Source organism: Engystomops pustulosus, chromosome 6 (genome assembly GCF_040894005.1).
Source record: "Engystomops pustulosus chromosome 6, aEngPut4.maternal, whole genome shotgun sequence".
Lineage (NCBI taxonomy): Eukaryota > Metazoa > Chordata > Amphibia > Anura > Leptodactylidae > Engystomops > Engystomops pustulosus.
Window position 1 is genome coordinate 81,387,182 of NC_092416.1, and position 15,209 is coordinate 81,402,390.

The 15,209-nt window shown below is 41.7% G+C and overlaps 1 protein-coding gene across 5 annotated transcripts in view; it reads right to left on the reverse strand.

Moving 5' to 3' along the window:
- Positions 1-15,209, reverse strand: part of IGSF9B (immunoglobulin superfamily member 9B) — a 53,523-nt gene that overhangs the window by 33,341 nt on the left and 4,973 nt on the right. For all 5 annotated transcript variants that reach the window (XM_072156748.1, XM_072156747.1, XM_072156752.1 and 2 more), the window contains exons 2-11: positions 14,588-14,779; positions 14,353-14,499; positions 13,192-13,343; positions 8,424-8,541; positions 8,197-8,338; positions 7,850-7,995; positions 6,377-6,519; positions 5,178-5,318; positions 1,936-2,052; positions 57-207 (exon numbers count right to left, since the gene is read on the reverse strand). In XM_072156748.1, coding sequence (XP_072012849.1) covers positions 57-207; positions 1,936-2,052; positions 5,178-5,318; positions 6,377-6,519; positions 7,850-7,995; positions 8,197-8,338; positions 8,424-8,541; positions 13,192-13,343; positions 14,353-14,499; positions 14,588-14,779 — 1,449 coding nt within the window. The remainder of the gene's footprint in view (positions 1-56; positions 208-1,935; positions 2,053-5,177; positions 5,319-6,376; positions 6,520-7,849; positions 7,996-8,196; positions 8,339-8,423; positions 8,542-13,191; positions 13,344-14,352; positions 14,500-14,587; positions 14,780-15,209) is intronic.

Genomic DNA, 15,209 nt, shown 5'->3' on the forward strand with positions numbered 1-15,209 from the left:
ATGATAGAGTTTCTCTAAATGATACTAGATAGGTCTGTTAAATTTAGTGTACTTACCAATTACAGTGAGGTGAGCGCTGGCAGTGATACTTGTAACAACATTACTAGCCACACATTCCCATTCTCCGTGATCTTCTTTACTAAGCGATCTAAACTGTAAGGAGCCACTGGGCAGCACACTGTGCTTACTGGAAGAGGGACGCCCAACCTAGAACACAGCATAAAAGTAAAGCTAAAAGTTTGGTGCTCATCTTAACACAAGTACCCTTACTGCAATAAGGTGACCAATTAGAAATAAGAAAGAGTGGATGTGCAAGACGGAAGGGAGAACATATCATACAAAACAAGATCAGATTGTGGCGCATCGGCGCCAGCTTACATGCGACAGAAATTGGGGGGGCGTGGCTGTCGGACAACCCGACGGATTCGGACAAACCCCGTAATTTAAAAAAGGAAAAGTATCGCAAGATCAAGCACTCAGATGCACCGGGAAGGAACAGGTGAACTCCGGTGGAGCTCGCCGCAGAAGCAGGAACTCGGACGCACGATCTTAGTGAATCGCGCCGTCCCGGGTAAGTAAATCTGCCCGATTCTCTCTATGCCAAGGAATATGACCATAGGCACTGCAATCATAGTCCTAGCTCTTGGTAGAAATGGCTTTAGATGGAAACCAATATGAATATTATACATAGTACCGCTTCTTCCTACAGCCCCCATAGATAATTTTCTCTAAATCTATTAGCCCTCTTATAGCTCATACCCCTAACCCCCAGAATAATATAGTTTAACTCCAGAAGTCCTCTCCTAAATAATATCCTACACCCTCTAAAGCAGCATTGGCATCCGTAATAATACCCTTCTCCTTGCACCTGGCATTCTCCTTGCACCTGGCATTGTGTCTCATAGGAGCTTTCTTATAGATCATACTCCACTTTTTAGGAGTTTTTTTGTAGATTCTTCCAACCTCCTCCAGAAGCCTGCTTATAGATCATGCCCGAGCATGCACGCAGCATCCCATAGATAATATGCGATATGGGGTAGCATATAGAATGTACTGTATTTCACAATGAAAGTCCTACTCTCCTAGCAGTCATCTAATACATTATTATTAACTCCAAATTTCCTTCCCAGTCTTCAATAGGTCAGAATGTATTCTCCTAACAGCATCCTATAGATATTTTCCTACATCCAGAAGTTCATCACGCACCACTCCCCCTAGTAGCAATCTCATAAATCATACCCCTCCCTAACCACCTCTCTTATTTATAGTTGCCTTGTCCTCACATAATTTCACATCTATGTATGTAAAGAATGACACGAATACTGGAGATATGAAGTGTGTAGTAATGGAAGTAAATTGGGTTTATGAGTTACTTGGGTTAGGTAATAATTCTTCTATTAGAACACCTACTGTCCTCTTACCCAAGTAGGAGACAAGCCATCTTCTCAGCCGTACTGAATGTTTAGAGAGAACGACTTATAACTGCAAAGCCAAGTGTCATCAAACACACTGCAAGCAGGGCAACCCCATAGGTAAGCCTTGCAATGCTGTGCTCTGCCTATTACAGCCCCTCTTACTGTGGAACCCGCCTTTTATCTCACTGCAATGCTTAAAATAATATCTGGGTCATGGAAGGTGACGTCACAGGAATAAATAACCAGTACAAGTATCTGGAGCAGAGGGTAAGTAACACATGAAACATTTCCCCTGGGGGATCTCCCTGCCCTCAACATCTCATTCTACAATAAATACTTCTAGCTGGCATAAGCTGGTGGGATATTTTGGGCAGAGGGGCTGGTTTCACTATAAAACCATGCAGTGATAGGGCCATTTTTAACCCCTTATATCCAGAGCCACCTCAGCTGCTGCTCATCTTTCAGCGACAGAAAATATTTTTTTGTGTTTCATTGTTAATAATTGATTAGCCTACCATACCTTTCTCCAGGAGATGGTGGGGAAGGGGTCTCCAGCAGCGGCACAAGGAATCAGTAGCTCCCTCCCAGCTTCTTGCCTATACTCCCAGCCGGGCAGCACCGTAAAATAGGGCGGGTCCTGAAGCGAGACAGCATTCTTATAACTTGAGCCTCTGATAAGATAGACTCATACAAACTAGTAATTGGGGAGGAAATCTAGGCTAATACCATAACACAGAGGTGAAGGAGGGGTGATATAACTTCATCAATTCATTCATCTTTCATCTCCCCTCACATTTATATGCAAAATATATGCAAAATAAAAAATAAGAGTGAATAAATCAGACGATACCTTTTTGAGGCTAACTGAGTATATTTGATGGTGAACTTTCGAGAATACTAGTTCTCTTCGTTAGACATGATGTTATGCATGAAACAGAAAATTCACAGCATTTTATACACACTAAACAGTGATCATCAAAGGATATTAAAAAAAACCTCTAAAACAACAGATTGATAAAAACAGGGACATCTTATTTACAACAGGCAATAAAAACATTAAAAACCTATGAGGCGAGACACATGAGCCCTGGCTCTTATCTGCTTGTGGCCTCCAGGTCAGAGATGGGGTGGTCATGAAGCTGGCATGAACGTTAAGACCACTTTGCAAGGTGCTGAATCTCCTCATTAATTTATACTCCCATTTTTAATATCCTTTGATGATCACTGTGATCGCTAGTGTGTATAAAATGATAATGTGTATAAAATGCTGTGAATTTTCTGTTTCATGCATAACATCATGTCTGACGAAGAGAACTAGTATTCTCGAAAGCTCATCATCAAATATACTCAGCCTCAAAAAGGTATTGCCTAATTTCTTCACTCTCCTTCTAAGGAAGACTAAACAGGTCTATGCACTAAGAATACACAAACAATGCATAAAAAAAGATTGGTGTGAACAAATGGGCTACAAAGTTGTCTAGATATATATGTCTACTAATAAATCTAGCCACTGTGAGTCCTGATGTTTGCCAATAGGAAGATCATATATTCCTCCACTTAAATATAGTGTGCTGTTGCATGATAAAGATGTGTCTACATAAATATAAAATAAAGTGATAGCAGTATACATGCATAGATACAAACTATAACAATTGCAGAGCATCGTTTGGTCACAAAATAAGCAAATATGGCAGTGAAATGCTAAAAGTATATACATGACACAGCTCATGTCATAGGCTCTGTGTCTCGTCCTGAATACGAAGGACTAACATGCTATACCTCTAGACTCTATGACACAGATTATGGACTATTACCTGTTACAAACTTATTATATGAAGATTAAATAAGAAAAAGGGATGTTTTTTATGATATTTTGTATCTAATCACTAGTGCAAGAAAATCCATTTATCTGCGCTGTTTGTATTTTTTTTAAGTAAAAGTATATAGTTACCGGCTTTTGGTTGTTAGGATGACTCTGAGGTCCCACATATATTAGCACATCCTGGTGGCTTTCTCAGGGTACCGTATATACTCGAACATAAGCAGAGTTTTTCAGCACAAAAATTGTACTGAAAAAACATAACTCAGCTTATATTCGAGTAATTAAAAAAAAAATTGACATTATCTAGCTTCCGATGCTCCATTGCCTCTTCAAATCCATCCGCTCCTCTTCGGCTCCTCTTCAGGTCCCCTTCGTGATTCCGGCGGCTCACAAACAATGATATCGGCAAGTGGATGACGTCATTCTGTGTGCCAGATGTGTGCAGGTACCTGAAGTGGAGCTGAAATGGAGCGGAAGGACCTGAAAAGGCACTGGTGCATCGGAAGCAAGAAGAGGACCTTCGGGGGGGCATCGTAAAGGAGCTGGCAGGCTATATACTACAGAGGCTGGTAGGCCATACACTGGGGGACAGGGCTGGCAGACTATATACTGTACTTGGGGGCAGGGGCTGGCAGGCTATATACTGGGGGGAAGGGGCTAGTTATATACTGCAGGGGCTGGCCGGCTATATACTGGGGGAGGCAGGGGCTGGCAGGCTTTATAATAGGGAGGCAGGGCCTGGCAGGCTACATACTGGGGAGGCAGGGCCTGGCAGGCTATATACTTGGAAGGCAGGGCCCGGCAGGCTATATACTGGGTGAGCAGGGGCTAGCAGGCTTTATACTGACTGGAGGCTGTGAACAATGCATTTCCCACCCCAGGCTTCGACTTGAGCCAATGGGTCAAGTGTTTTGTGTTAAAATTAGGTGCCTCGGCTTATACTCGTGCGGCTTATACTCAAGTATATATGGTAAAATATGAACATGCTCCTTTTTTATACATTAAGGTAGTTCAAGACTGAAAATAACTGTGTGGCCATGATGTGCTGTCTTGTGTGGCGTTTCACTTCCCACAGAGAATGTGCAACACGTACACAGTTTACCCAAACTTCCTTCCTCCAACTAGGAAAAGCTGCACATACAAAGCACCACCACACATGCTCCCCGCAGTAGAATGGAGTCTGCAAAGCCAACAGTTAAATACTATACAGTTATAACATTCACCTCAGGATATTACATATTTGTAAATGTGATCTGGTATTGCCACTATAATATGCATCCATAATTAATAAATCCACTGACATCAGATTATTGATTTTACAGCTGTGTAATGCTGAATAGAAAATCTGGCATAGTTTAAGACTGTCTAAGATTGCACCCCCTATTAGTTGCCTTATAAAATGCACTGTGGGCACCCAGGCCATCACCCAGGACAGAGTTCACCAAGCAGGACCAAATCCATCAAATCTTCCTGCAGTCCAAGGCAGCTTAAGAGATGCTGCTCTCAGCAGTATTTTACAGCGACACTTCATTGAGTGTTTGGAACTGCGAGAAAAGGTGTTGAAAGAAGTGCATTATCTTTGGAGGTAATCCTGCTGGACCCACCATTCTTCCTAAACAGAGAGACCCTGGAGAGAAGCTACAATGATAGTCTAAATTTTCCCACCTTCTTTCAACTGTATTGGTGGCCTTAGGCGGCCGATACAATTGAAAGAAGTGGAAGAACAGGTAACAGTAAGTTACTCCTTGAAATGGCATGTTGGCACTTCATGGTAAATAAGTGGATTTTGGTTGTAGTTTGGGCACTCTGTCTCTGAAAGGTTCACCATCACTGGCTTAGGACATAAACTTTTACCAAAGGAACCTTCATTTCTTGATTCTCCTGCAAAACCAAAACAAACTTTAGAATAAAAGCTGTGGGTTGATCTGACCAATACTTGCCTTCAGCAGCAGCCGAGCAGGTGGGGACTGGCCCATAGTCCCCAGTGCATTATAAGGCACACAGGTGTAGGTGCCCAGCAACTCCTCTGTCGCCTCCTCAATATGAATAGATCCATCTTCTAGAAGTTTCAGACCTGACAACTGAAAGCAAGAGGGTATTAAGGACTACACCCCTGACCAATACCACATCTAGAGAAGGCAGTATTCTAAAAAATCACCTAGACTTAAAACACTTAGAGATGTCAAGTATACAAAGGAGCATCCCACTACAAACTAAGTTGAGTAGTGTGTTTTAACAGGTCAACCCTCATTGGAACAGCTCACCCAGTACAAATTCTTCAGGAGCACCCATATGCCTGTTAGTACCCCTAAGTCTCTAAAATCTTGAGGAGCCTTCACTCCCAAAAATAAAAAAATCAGAGAAGCCTCTGAGAAGAAACCTGATGGAGAAGTCTACCAATACAAGTACATGAATAGCTTCTACTCTCCAAGTAAAAGCCCTGTTCTAAAACAACACCCCAGGAGTTACTTCTACCTTTGCAGCATAATACCCAAGAACACCCTTTGCCCTTTAATAACATTACAAAACTACCAGAACAATCTTTCACATGCAAGTACTGTACAAATGATGAGCAGACTCTAAGTTTAAAGGAAACTTACCATCAGAAATACTATAGTATTAGGTAAATCTATATTATGGTTTAGTAGGTTAATAGAAGCCTACTATCAGGTCTACCTTCATAGGTAGATTTCCTTCAAATAATTCTCTACCCAGGTTACATTCAGAAAGTACAAATTTCTTGGACCAGCCCCAACTGTAAGGAAACCATACTGTCAGTAAAACCCCATGGGCAAGCACTACCTTCACAGAACAAGCAATGAATAAGCGAAGTACAAACCTGCCAGAGCATCCCCACCTATCCTCTCAGAACGCATGTTATCTCCAGAAGAAGAATCACCACAAACACCCTGAAACAGCTTTCACTACCCAAGTACAAACACCCCAGAGCAGTCTTGAACCCCCTAAAGCTGGACTCCCAGCTGAAGGCTTTCCTCTCCCAGTATCACTCTTACCCATCATGGGCACCAGCTTAAAAGTTTAGATTTTTCACACAAAAGAAAACAAGTTCCTATTCCTGGCAGAAAGCAAGAGAATAAAGATGATTGAACTTGTGGAACCTGAAGTCAAGATCACACACCTTATCAGTCCTCAGGGGGCGGCCATCTTTGTTCCATTTCACATGTGTAATAGGCGGCACAGCCTCCGCAGGGCAGCGAATATGACCATGAATACCGAACGGGACATAGATGATGGGAGGCATGTTAACTACTCGTGCTGGATCTACAGGGATTATAAGCAAAGACATTGCTAACAACCACACTATACTGAGCTAACTTTGCTATTAGCCCTATGAAAGTTTCTTACCTAGATAATATTGGTTTATCCATTTGTTAGATTTCATGACTTAAGAAGATTTCTTGCTCTCTACACCAGTGTCCCCAACCTCACAGAATTTAAAGCACTTACTACTTAGACTAACTTTCAAAACTCTTCTTAAAAGATTCGGCCTTCAGGGCACTTAAAGAGAATCTGTCATCACATTTTCGCATATATGACAGGTTCCTATAGATCCCAATTAACTAACTGATGCCCTTCTTTTAGGTATAAATTGTTTCCCTTACATCCACAAAAATCAACTTTATCTTATATTCCGTGGCATTAGAGAAGGCTTGTCCAGTTTAGCCAGACCCTCCCACCTTTCTTCTCAGCATGTCATGTGAACAGAGTGACATCATCACAGGTCCTTTAGCCTCCTTACATTAGCCAACTGTGTAACTTGCATATATCTGATCACATGAAATAACAGCAGCCTCCATGGACTTCTATTCCTCCCCATCCTGCTGTGTTTTTATGGGATCAGATACATACACGGAGTAGATATTGCAAATGTTACAGGACCTTAGATGATGTCAACCTGGTCACATGACTTAAAATGCCCAATGATGTAACAGAGCTCTCCATGTAGCAAAATACCATAGCCTGTCAATTAGGAGCAAGGACAATGCAAGTTAATTTTAATATGCAATTAGTGTCATTGGACCCACATCAGGTGTTTTGCATATAAGTTTACAAATTGATTTCTGTAACAATAGAGTCATGGAAAGGAATCATTTAGGGATAAGGGCAATGCTTTTTAATCATAATTTTTAATTAAGTCTTTATTTTGGGTGGGTTAACTAGCATGACAGGTTCTCTTTAACTACTGGGAATCCTGTGATATCTGCAGTTGACCTTTAAGATCCTTTAATACATCCACTTATATAATTGTAGAGACTTCTACCACTGACCGTATGACTTATTCTTACATGGCCATGCTTACACAGCGCTATTTTCAGGCCATGAATGGGAACAAGAATTCTTAAGAACATCATTGTCCCATGCAGTTGAGTAAAACCATTTGACAATTCATCTATCTACTTTTGCATCTTTCATACAGCATGAAATAGTACTGCCAACAAGAATTTAAATGAGGGAGTAAACCAGTGATCATTATTGCAAGTCTTCATTACGGCTGCTTGCCCTAATAAAGGACATCCATTGACTTCTTATCTATCATGCTCACTCCCTCTCCAATCCACACAATTGAGAGTGGCCCCCGAGTAGAACTCACACTGGACAGTGAGATAAGCTGATGCTGATGGGGAGCGCCCCAGGCTGTTGCTAGGCACACAGGTGTACTTCCCAGCATCTTCAGGTTTGACCCTGAATATGATGAGCGTTCCGTCAATCAAAATCCGAACCCTCAACTTCAGGTCGCTGCATGTCAGATACAAAAAGGAGAAAGTTTAATAAGAGCTGAAGCATCTGCCAAACCTCTGCTCTTCTGCATAGAATTCATCAACACAAGGAGCCAAAGAGGCTTATCCTGCTGCAATATCCCCTTCCCCCTGCCAAGGTTCTGGCTTACATAACCAGTGGATAGCACAGGAAACCCCTCACCCACCCACTTGAACTTACTTTTTAAAAAATACATTTTCTTCCTGCCAAAACCAGGTGTAGGTGAGGTTCCCTGGATACGCCTCGGCCTGGCAGGTGAACAGAGCATCCTGGGAAATGTTAACCGTGATGTTCTCAGGAGGGGAAACAATGAACGGTGACCCTAGGGACAAGAATAAACATTACCTCAGTGGTCCAAAACAGAAACTGACGCAGGGCAATGGAAAGCACAGGGAGTGGACAGTTACCTTGGACTAATAGACGAGTACTGTGAACGGCCTCACCCTGAATACTGGTAGCACGACAGGTGTATGATCCTCGATCTTCACGCCCAATAGAAGAGATGGTTAAACTGCCATCATTAACCTAGATAAAGGGGTAAAGTGAGGCTCATCACCAACATTAGTATCAGCTCTCATTCTGTATATATGGACACTGCACAGTACCACTTCTCCTGTCCTGTATACTGGGTGTAAATCTCAGTATCTCCTCTTATTCTGTATATATGGACACTGCACAGTACCACTTCTCATGGCCTGTATACTGGGTGTAATTCTCAGTATCTGCTCTTATTCTGTATATATGGACACTGCACAGTACCACTTCTGTTGTCCTCTATACTGGGTGTAAATCTCAGTATCTCCTCTTATTCTGTATATATGGACACTGCACAGTACCACTTCTCCTGTCCTGTATACTGGGTGTAATTCTCAGTATCTGCTCTTATTCTGTATATATGGACACTGCACAGTACCACTTATCTTGTCCTATATACTGGATGTAATTCTCAGTATCTGCTCTTATTCTGTATATATGGACACTGCACAGTACCACTTCTCCTGTCCTGTATACTGGGTGTAAATCTCAGTATCTCCTCTTATTCTGTATATATGGATACTGCACAATACCACTTCTCCTGTCCTGTATACTGGGTGTGAATCTCAGTATCTGCTCTTATCCTGTATATATGGACACTGCACAGTACCACTTATCTTGTCCTATATACTGGATGTAATTCTCAGTATCTGCTCTTATTCTGTATATATATGGACACTGCATAGTACCACTTCTGTTGTCCTGTATACTGGGTGTAATTCTCAGTATCTGCTCTTATTCTATATAAGGACACTGCACAGTACCACTTCTCCTGTCCTGTATACTGGGTGTAATTCTCATTATCTGCTCTTATTCTGTATACATGGACACTGCACAGTACAACTTCTCTAGTCCTGTATACTGGATGTAATTCTCAGTATCTGCTCTTATTCTGTATATATGGACACTGCACAGTACCACTTCTCCTGTCCTGAATACTGGGTGCAATTCTCAGTATCTGCTCTTATCCTGTATATATGGACACTACACAGTACCACTTCTGTTGTCCTGTATACTGGGTGTAATTCTCAGTATATGCTCTTATTCTGTGTATATGGACACTGCACAGTACCACTTCTCCTGTCCTGTATACTGGGTGTAATTCTCAGTATCTGATCTTATTCTGTATATATGGACACTGCACAGTACCACTTCTCCTGTCCTGTATACTGGGTGTAATTCTCAGTATCTGCTCTTATTCTGTATATATATGGACACTGCACAGTACCACTTCTGTTGTCCTGTATACTGGGTGTAATTCTCAGTATCTGCTCTTATTCTGTATATATATGGACACTGCACAGTACCACTTCTGTTGTCCTGTATACTGGGTGTAATTCTCAGTATCTGCTCTTATTCTGTATATATATGGACACTGCACAGTACCACTTCTCTTGTCCTGTATACTGGGTGTAATTCTCAGTATCTGATCTTATTCTGTATATATGGACACTGCACAGTACCACTTCTCCTGTCCTGTATACTGGGTGTAATTCTCAGTATCTGCTCTTATTCTGTATATATATGGACACTGCACAGTACCACTTCTGTTGTCCTGTATACTGGGTGTAATTCTCAGTATCTGCTCTTATTCTGTATATATATGGACACTGCACAGTACCACTTCTGTTGTCCTGTATACTGGGTGTAATTCTCAGTATCTGCTCTTATTCTGTATATATATGGACACTGCACAGTACCACTTCTCTTGTCCTGTATACTGGGTGTAATTCTCAGTATCTGATCTTATTCTGTATATATGGACACTGCACAGTACCACTTCTCTTGTCCTGTATACTGGGTGTAATTCTCAGTATCTGCTCTTATTCTGTATATATACGGACACTGCACAGTACCACTTCTCTTGTCCTGTGTACTGGGTGTAATTCTCAGTATATGCTCTTATTTTGTATATATGGACACTGCACAGTACCACTTCTCCTGTCCTGTATACTGGGTGTAATTCTCAGTATCTGCTCTTATTCTGTATATATGGACACTGCACAGTACCACTTCTCTTGTCCTGTATACTGGGTGTAATTCTCAGTATCTGCTCTTATTCTGTATACTGGACACTGCACAGTACCACTTCTCCTGTCCTGTATACTGGGTGTAATTCTCATTATCTGCTCTTATTCTGTATACATGGACACTGCACAGTACCACTTCTCCTGTCCTGAATACTGGGTGCAATTCTCAGTATCTGCTCTTATCCTGTATATATGGACACTGCACAGTACCACTTCTCTTGTCCTGTATACTGGGTGTAATTCTCAGTATCTGCTCTTATTCTGTATATATATGGACACTGCACAGTACCACTTCTGTTGTCCTGTATACTGGGTGTAATTCTCAGTATCTGCTCTTATTCTGTATATATATGGACACTGCACAGTACCACTTCTCTTGTCCTGTATACTGGGTGTAATTCTCAGTATCTGCTCTTATTCTGTATACATGGACACTGCACAGTACCACTTCTCCTGTCCTGTATACTGGGTGTAATTCTCAGTATCTGCTCTTATTCTGTATATATGGACACTGCACAGTACCACTTCTCCTGTCCTGTATACTGGATGTAATTCTCAGTATCTCATCTTATTCTGTACATATGGACACTGCACAGTACCACTTCTCTTGTCCTGTATACTGGGTGTAATTCTCAGTATCTGCTCTTATTCTGTATATATGGACACTGTACAGTACCTCTTCTCTTGTCCTGTATACTGGGTGTAATTCTCAGTATCTGATCTTATTCTGTATATATGGACACTGCACAGTACCACTTCTCCTGTCCTGTATACTGGGTGTAATTCTCAGGACACTGCACAGTACCACTTCTCCTGTCCTGTATACTGGATGTAATTCTCAGTATCTGCTCTTATTCTGTATATATGGATACTGCACAGTACCACTTCTCTTGTCCTGTATACTGGGTGTAATTCTCAGTATCTGCTCTTATCCTGTATATATGGACACTGCACAGTACCACTTCTCTTGTCCTGTATACTGGGAGTAATTCTCAGTATCTGCTCTTATTATGTATATATATGGACACTGCACAGTACCACTTCTCTTGTCCTGTATACTGGGTGTAATTCTCAGTATCTGCTCTTATTCTGTATATATGGACACTGCACAGTACCACTTCTCTTGTCCTGTATACTGGGTGTTATTCTCAGTATCTGCTCTTACTCTGTATATTTGGAGTCCTGTAAGCTAGGTGTATTTTTAGTAAGATTATATTTTTTAGGGAGGGCATATGCTCAAAGTATGATATTTCTTCCTACTAAAAACCAATGTACATATTAAAGGGACCTATGTGTTTGGAATCAATGGGGGAGATTTATCATCAAGTTTCTGATGTAAAATTGTTCTTGTTGCCCAAGGAAACCAATCAGAGCTCAGCATTCATTTTACAAACAGCTGGGGGGAAATGAAAGCTGAGCTGTGATTGGTTGTTATTGGCAACTAGAAGAAGTCTGCTTTAAGAGACTGACGATTAATCTCCCCAAATGTGTTTTGAACCAACAGTAGGTTCTTAGTCACAATCTCACATTCAGTTAGAAGATATTGGGGCTGGGAGCAGTAGCTACTTCAACAATGCAGATATGTCCACAACTCCCCAACCCCTCCTGGAGTCCCAGGCAGTACCGTCACTTTAAATTAGCACTCTCGGGAATTCATGAAAATACCTTGAGTTCTCCAGGTGAGGGCACTGAGTGCTGGAATCAGTGCCATAGGTTCACCACTTCTCTATAACACTATACATCATATCATACACAGAGCAATGCATATTATTCATATTAATAAAAATATATCAAATCAGCCCCTTGGATGTCTGGTGTATAAATTTAATATCCAAAGGGTATCTTTTACAGAGTTTATGGGGCAGATATATCAAACAAGTAATAACGAAAGAGAATCAGTACAACTAGATAAGTCTTATGCTGCACCATGTTAATCACAGTGGGGATTATTTATTAAGGGTCCACGGCCACACTTTTATCGGATTTTCCGACGTTTTCGGGGATTTCACGGCTGTGACAGGTATTCAACTGGGAATTGTGTCACACGCGATTTTGGAGCAGCTCTGTTGGCTTTCATGCGACAGAAATCGAGGGGTGGAAATCCGAAAGCGGACGATCCAACTGATTTGGACTGAGTGCAGGATTTATCATACAAATTGTGTTGCAAAATCAAGCACTTACATACTCCTGGAAGAAGCAGGGTGAACTCCGTCAGATCTGAGGGGCTAAGTGACACAAGCAGGATATCGGGCGCACGATCTCAGTGAATCGTGGCACAGTGCATTATCGTCGGACAATGCACTTTAGGTGAACTGCTCCAGACAGGTAAGTAAATGTGCCCCAGTGTCTGATGATGGATAATAAATATGGTGTAATATAAGACTGTATAGTAATACTTTGCACTTTCTATTAGCTGGCTTAGTCCATGCCTTTGTTTCCCTATGTTTCCAAATTCCACCACTTTCAGGCCAGAATAACCATTTTTATAGCAGTTTCTTCTAGATGAGATAAATCTCCCTAATTTTCCGTGGCAGCTTGAACTCTGTTTATATGGACAATGCACAGAATCACCTTCTTTTAGGCAAAGCATGACATCTTAAAGAGGTATTACCTGGTATTTTGAGGTCCCCCCAAGGAATTCACCCTCCCGCAGCCACGTGACAGTAGGCTTTGGATTCCCAAATGCAGTGCAAGTTAGTGTTACGCTGCTTCCCTCCTTCACTTCCAGGTATTGGGGCGGAGTTTCTGTGAAGGTAGGAGGGGCTGAAAAAAAGTGAAGAAATAGATGAACCAGAAATGAGTTGTTCCTCTCTTGAAGGAGAGTCAAGCAGACGATGGGAGGTGACATTATTTTTTATATTTTAGGCTGGCCAATATTTGCCTAGTGGTTGTATCCCTCATAAACATAAGTGTATCTATTCAATGAGCCTTCAGGTTAAGGGGATATACATTGAGGATAAGCTGCTACTATGTACCACAATCCCTTTCAATCTGCCCTTCCAGCAGATTATTAAAACAGTAAGTCTTATGCTACACCATCACAGTGCCTGGTGCTGGATGATACATCCAACGTAGACTGTCAAGTCATACTTTGTGCCATCTATTCGTTACTCTAGTTTAGAATACTGTGCCAAAAATTTGATGCAGTTTGCCTGTGAAGTGTGCAGGGTGAGCCAGTTTCAGAATTTCTAGTGCTCTTAGATCTGGTTATGACAGTGTGAACCAAATTTCTTTTGGTGCACCTGTAACATGGGGCGTGTGACTCTGCATGATAAATGTGGTGGTGATGGTCTGACTGTGCACCAGAACGCCCCTTTATGTGCACAAATTTGTGTTGCGTAGGGTATACTGCCACACATATGTGGTTCGGACACTTCTTAAATACCTGTGCAAGCAGTTTGCACATAAAAGAATGTGCAAGGTAGATAGAAAACTTTCACAAGATCGTTAGTAAATGTGCCCCCTTGTCTTTTTCCTGCAAAGGCCCCTTTCCAGTGGTCCCGTCCTTTTGTTGGCAGAAAAGTGTCTAAAACTGTTTAAAATCTAAAAAACCTTTATAAAATACATTTTGACAAGCTTGATCTTCCTGATTGTCCCTATACAGCCAAAGCGTGATTGACTTCTGATAGCTCTGTACTGAATAGCCCTGCAGAAGACACTCTGCACATCACAATGGCAGTGGCTGATAACAGAAAGTAGATGTCAACAGTAAAGGAGACAGTTCATTTGACCCCTAAGGCTGGATTCATGTTTAGGCTCATTATTCTCTCACCGTTCACTGTGAGATGGACCCAGCTGCCATTGTGAAATGTGTCGTATTGCTGCTCCAGCATCAGCACTTTGCATTCATACCAGCCCTGGTCCTGTGAGCGAGTTTGATCGATTCGCAGTGATGCTTTGTCATGGAGGGTGGCACGGCCTGACCAAAGGAAAACAAAGAACAAAAGTATACTTTGATCAGAACATTAAGGTGACAGCTACATGCCAGCTACTTTATCTTCACTCACCTGCGTATTCCGGGTCCACATGAGGAGGATAGAAACCAAACTTGATGAAGATGGGAATGGGAACTCCAAACTTGAACCATTCAACCACATAAGGAGGAGGTTGGGCAGTGAGGGGGTGGATGACATTGCACCCCAGGATCACACTCTCCCCAGCACGAGCTGTCACAAACTGTGGCTCTTCCCTTGTACCACCTGAAAAACATGGACACTGAGAATCTTTACACCCCATCAGAGAAAGAGAGCATCTATACAGAGATATACATATACATACACCTGGATTATGCACTGGCCTCCTATTGACTTGGAATTTTAGCACAGATTATCCTCAGGAACATGTGAGCATGCCCAAATGACTACTAAATTACATGGCTGTCAGAAAGCCACCAATGCCACTATGTTTCCATGTAGTAGGAATCTTTAACATGTAACTTCCTGAGTAACTGTAACACCATGAGAGACAGAAGGGGGTTTAAATTACCAAAATCAATAAAAGGAGCACTGTGTAAATATACAGTAGGTTCCTGTCCCATGCTTGGGCTGCACACAGCACATCCCCAGGTATATTGCATAAAAAATGAAGGACTTATATAATAAGGATAAGACTGAAGTACATCTTCCAATG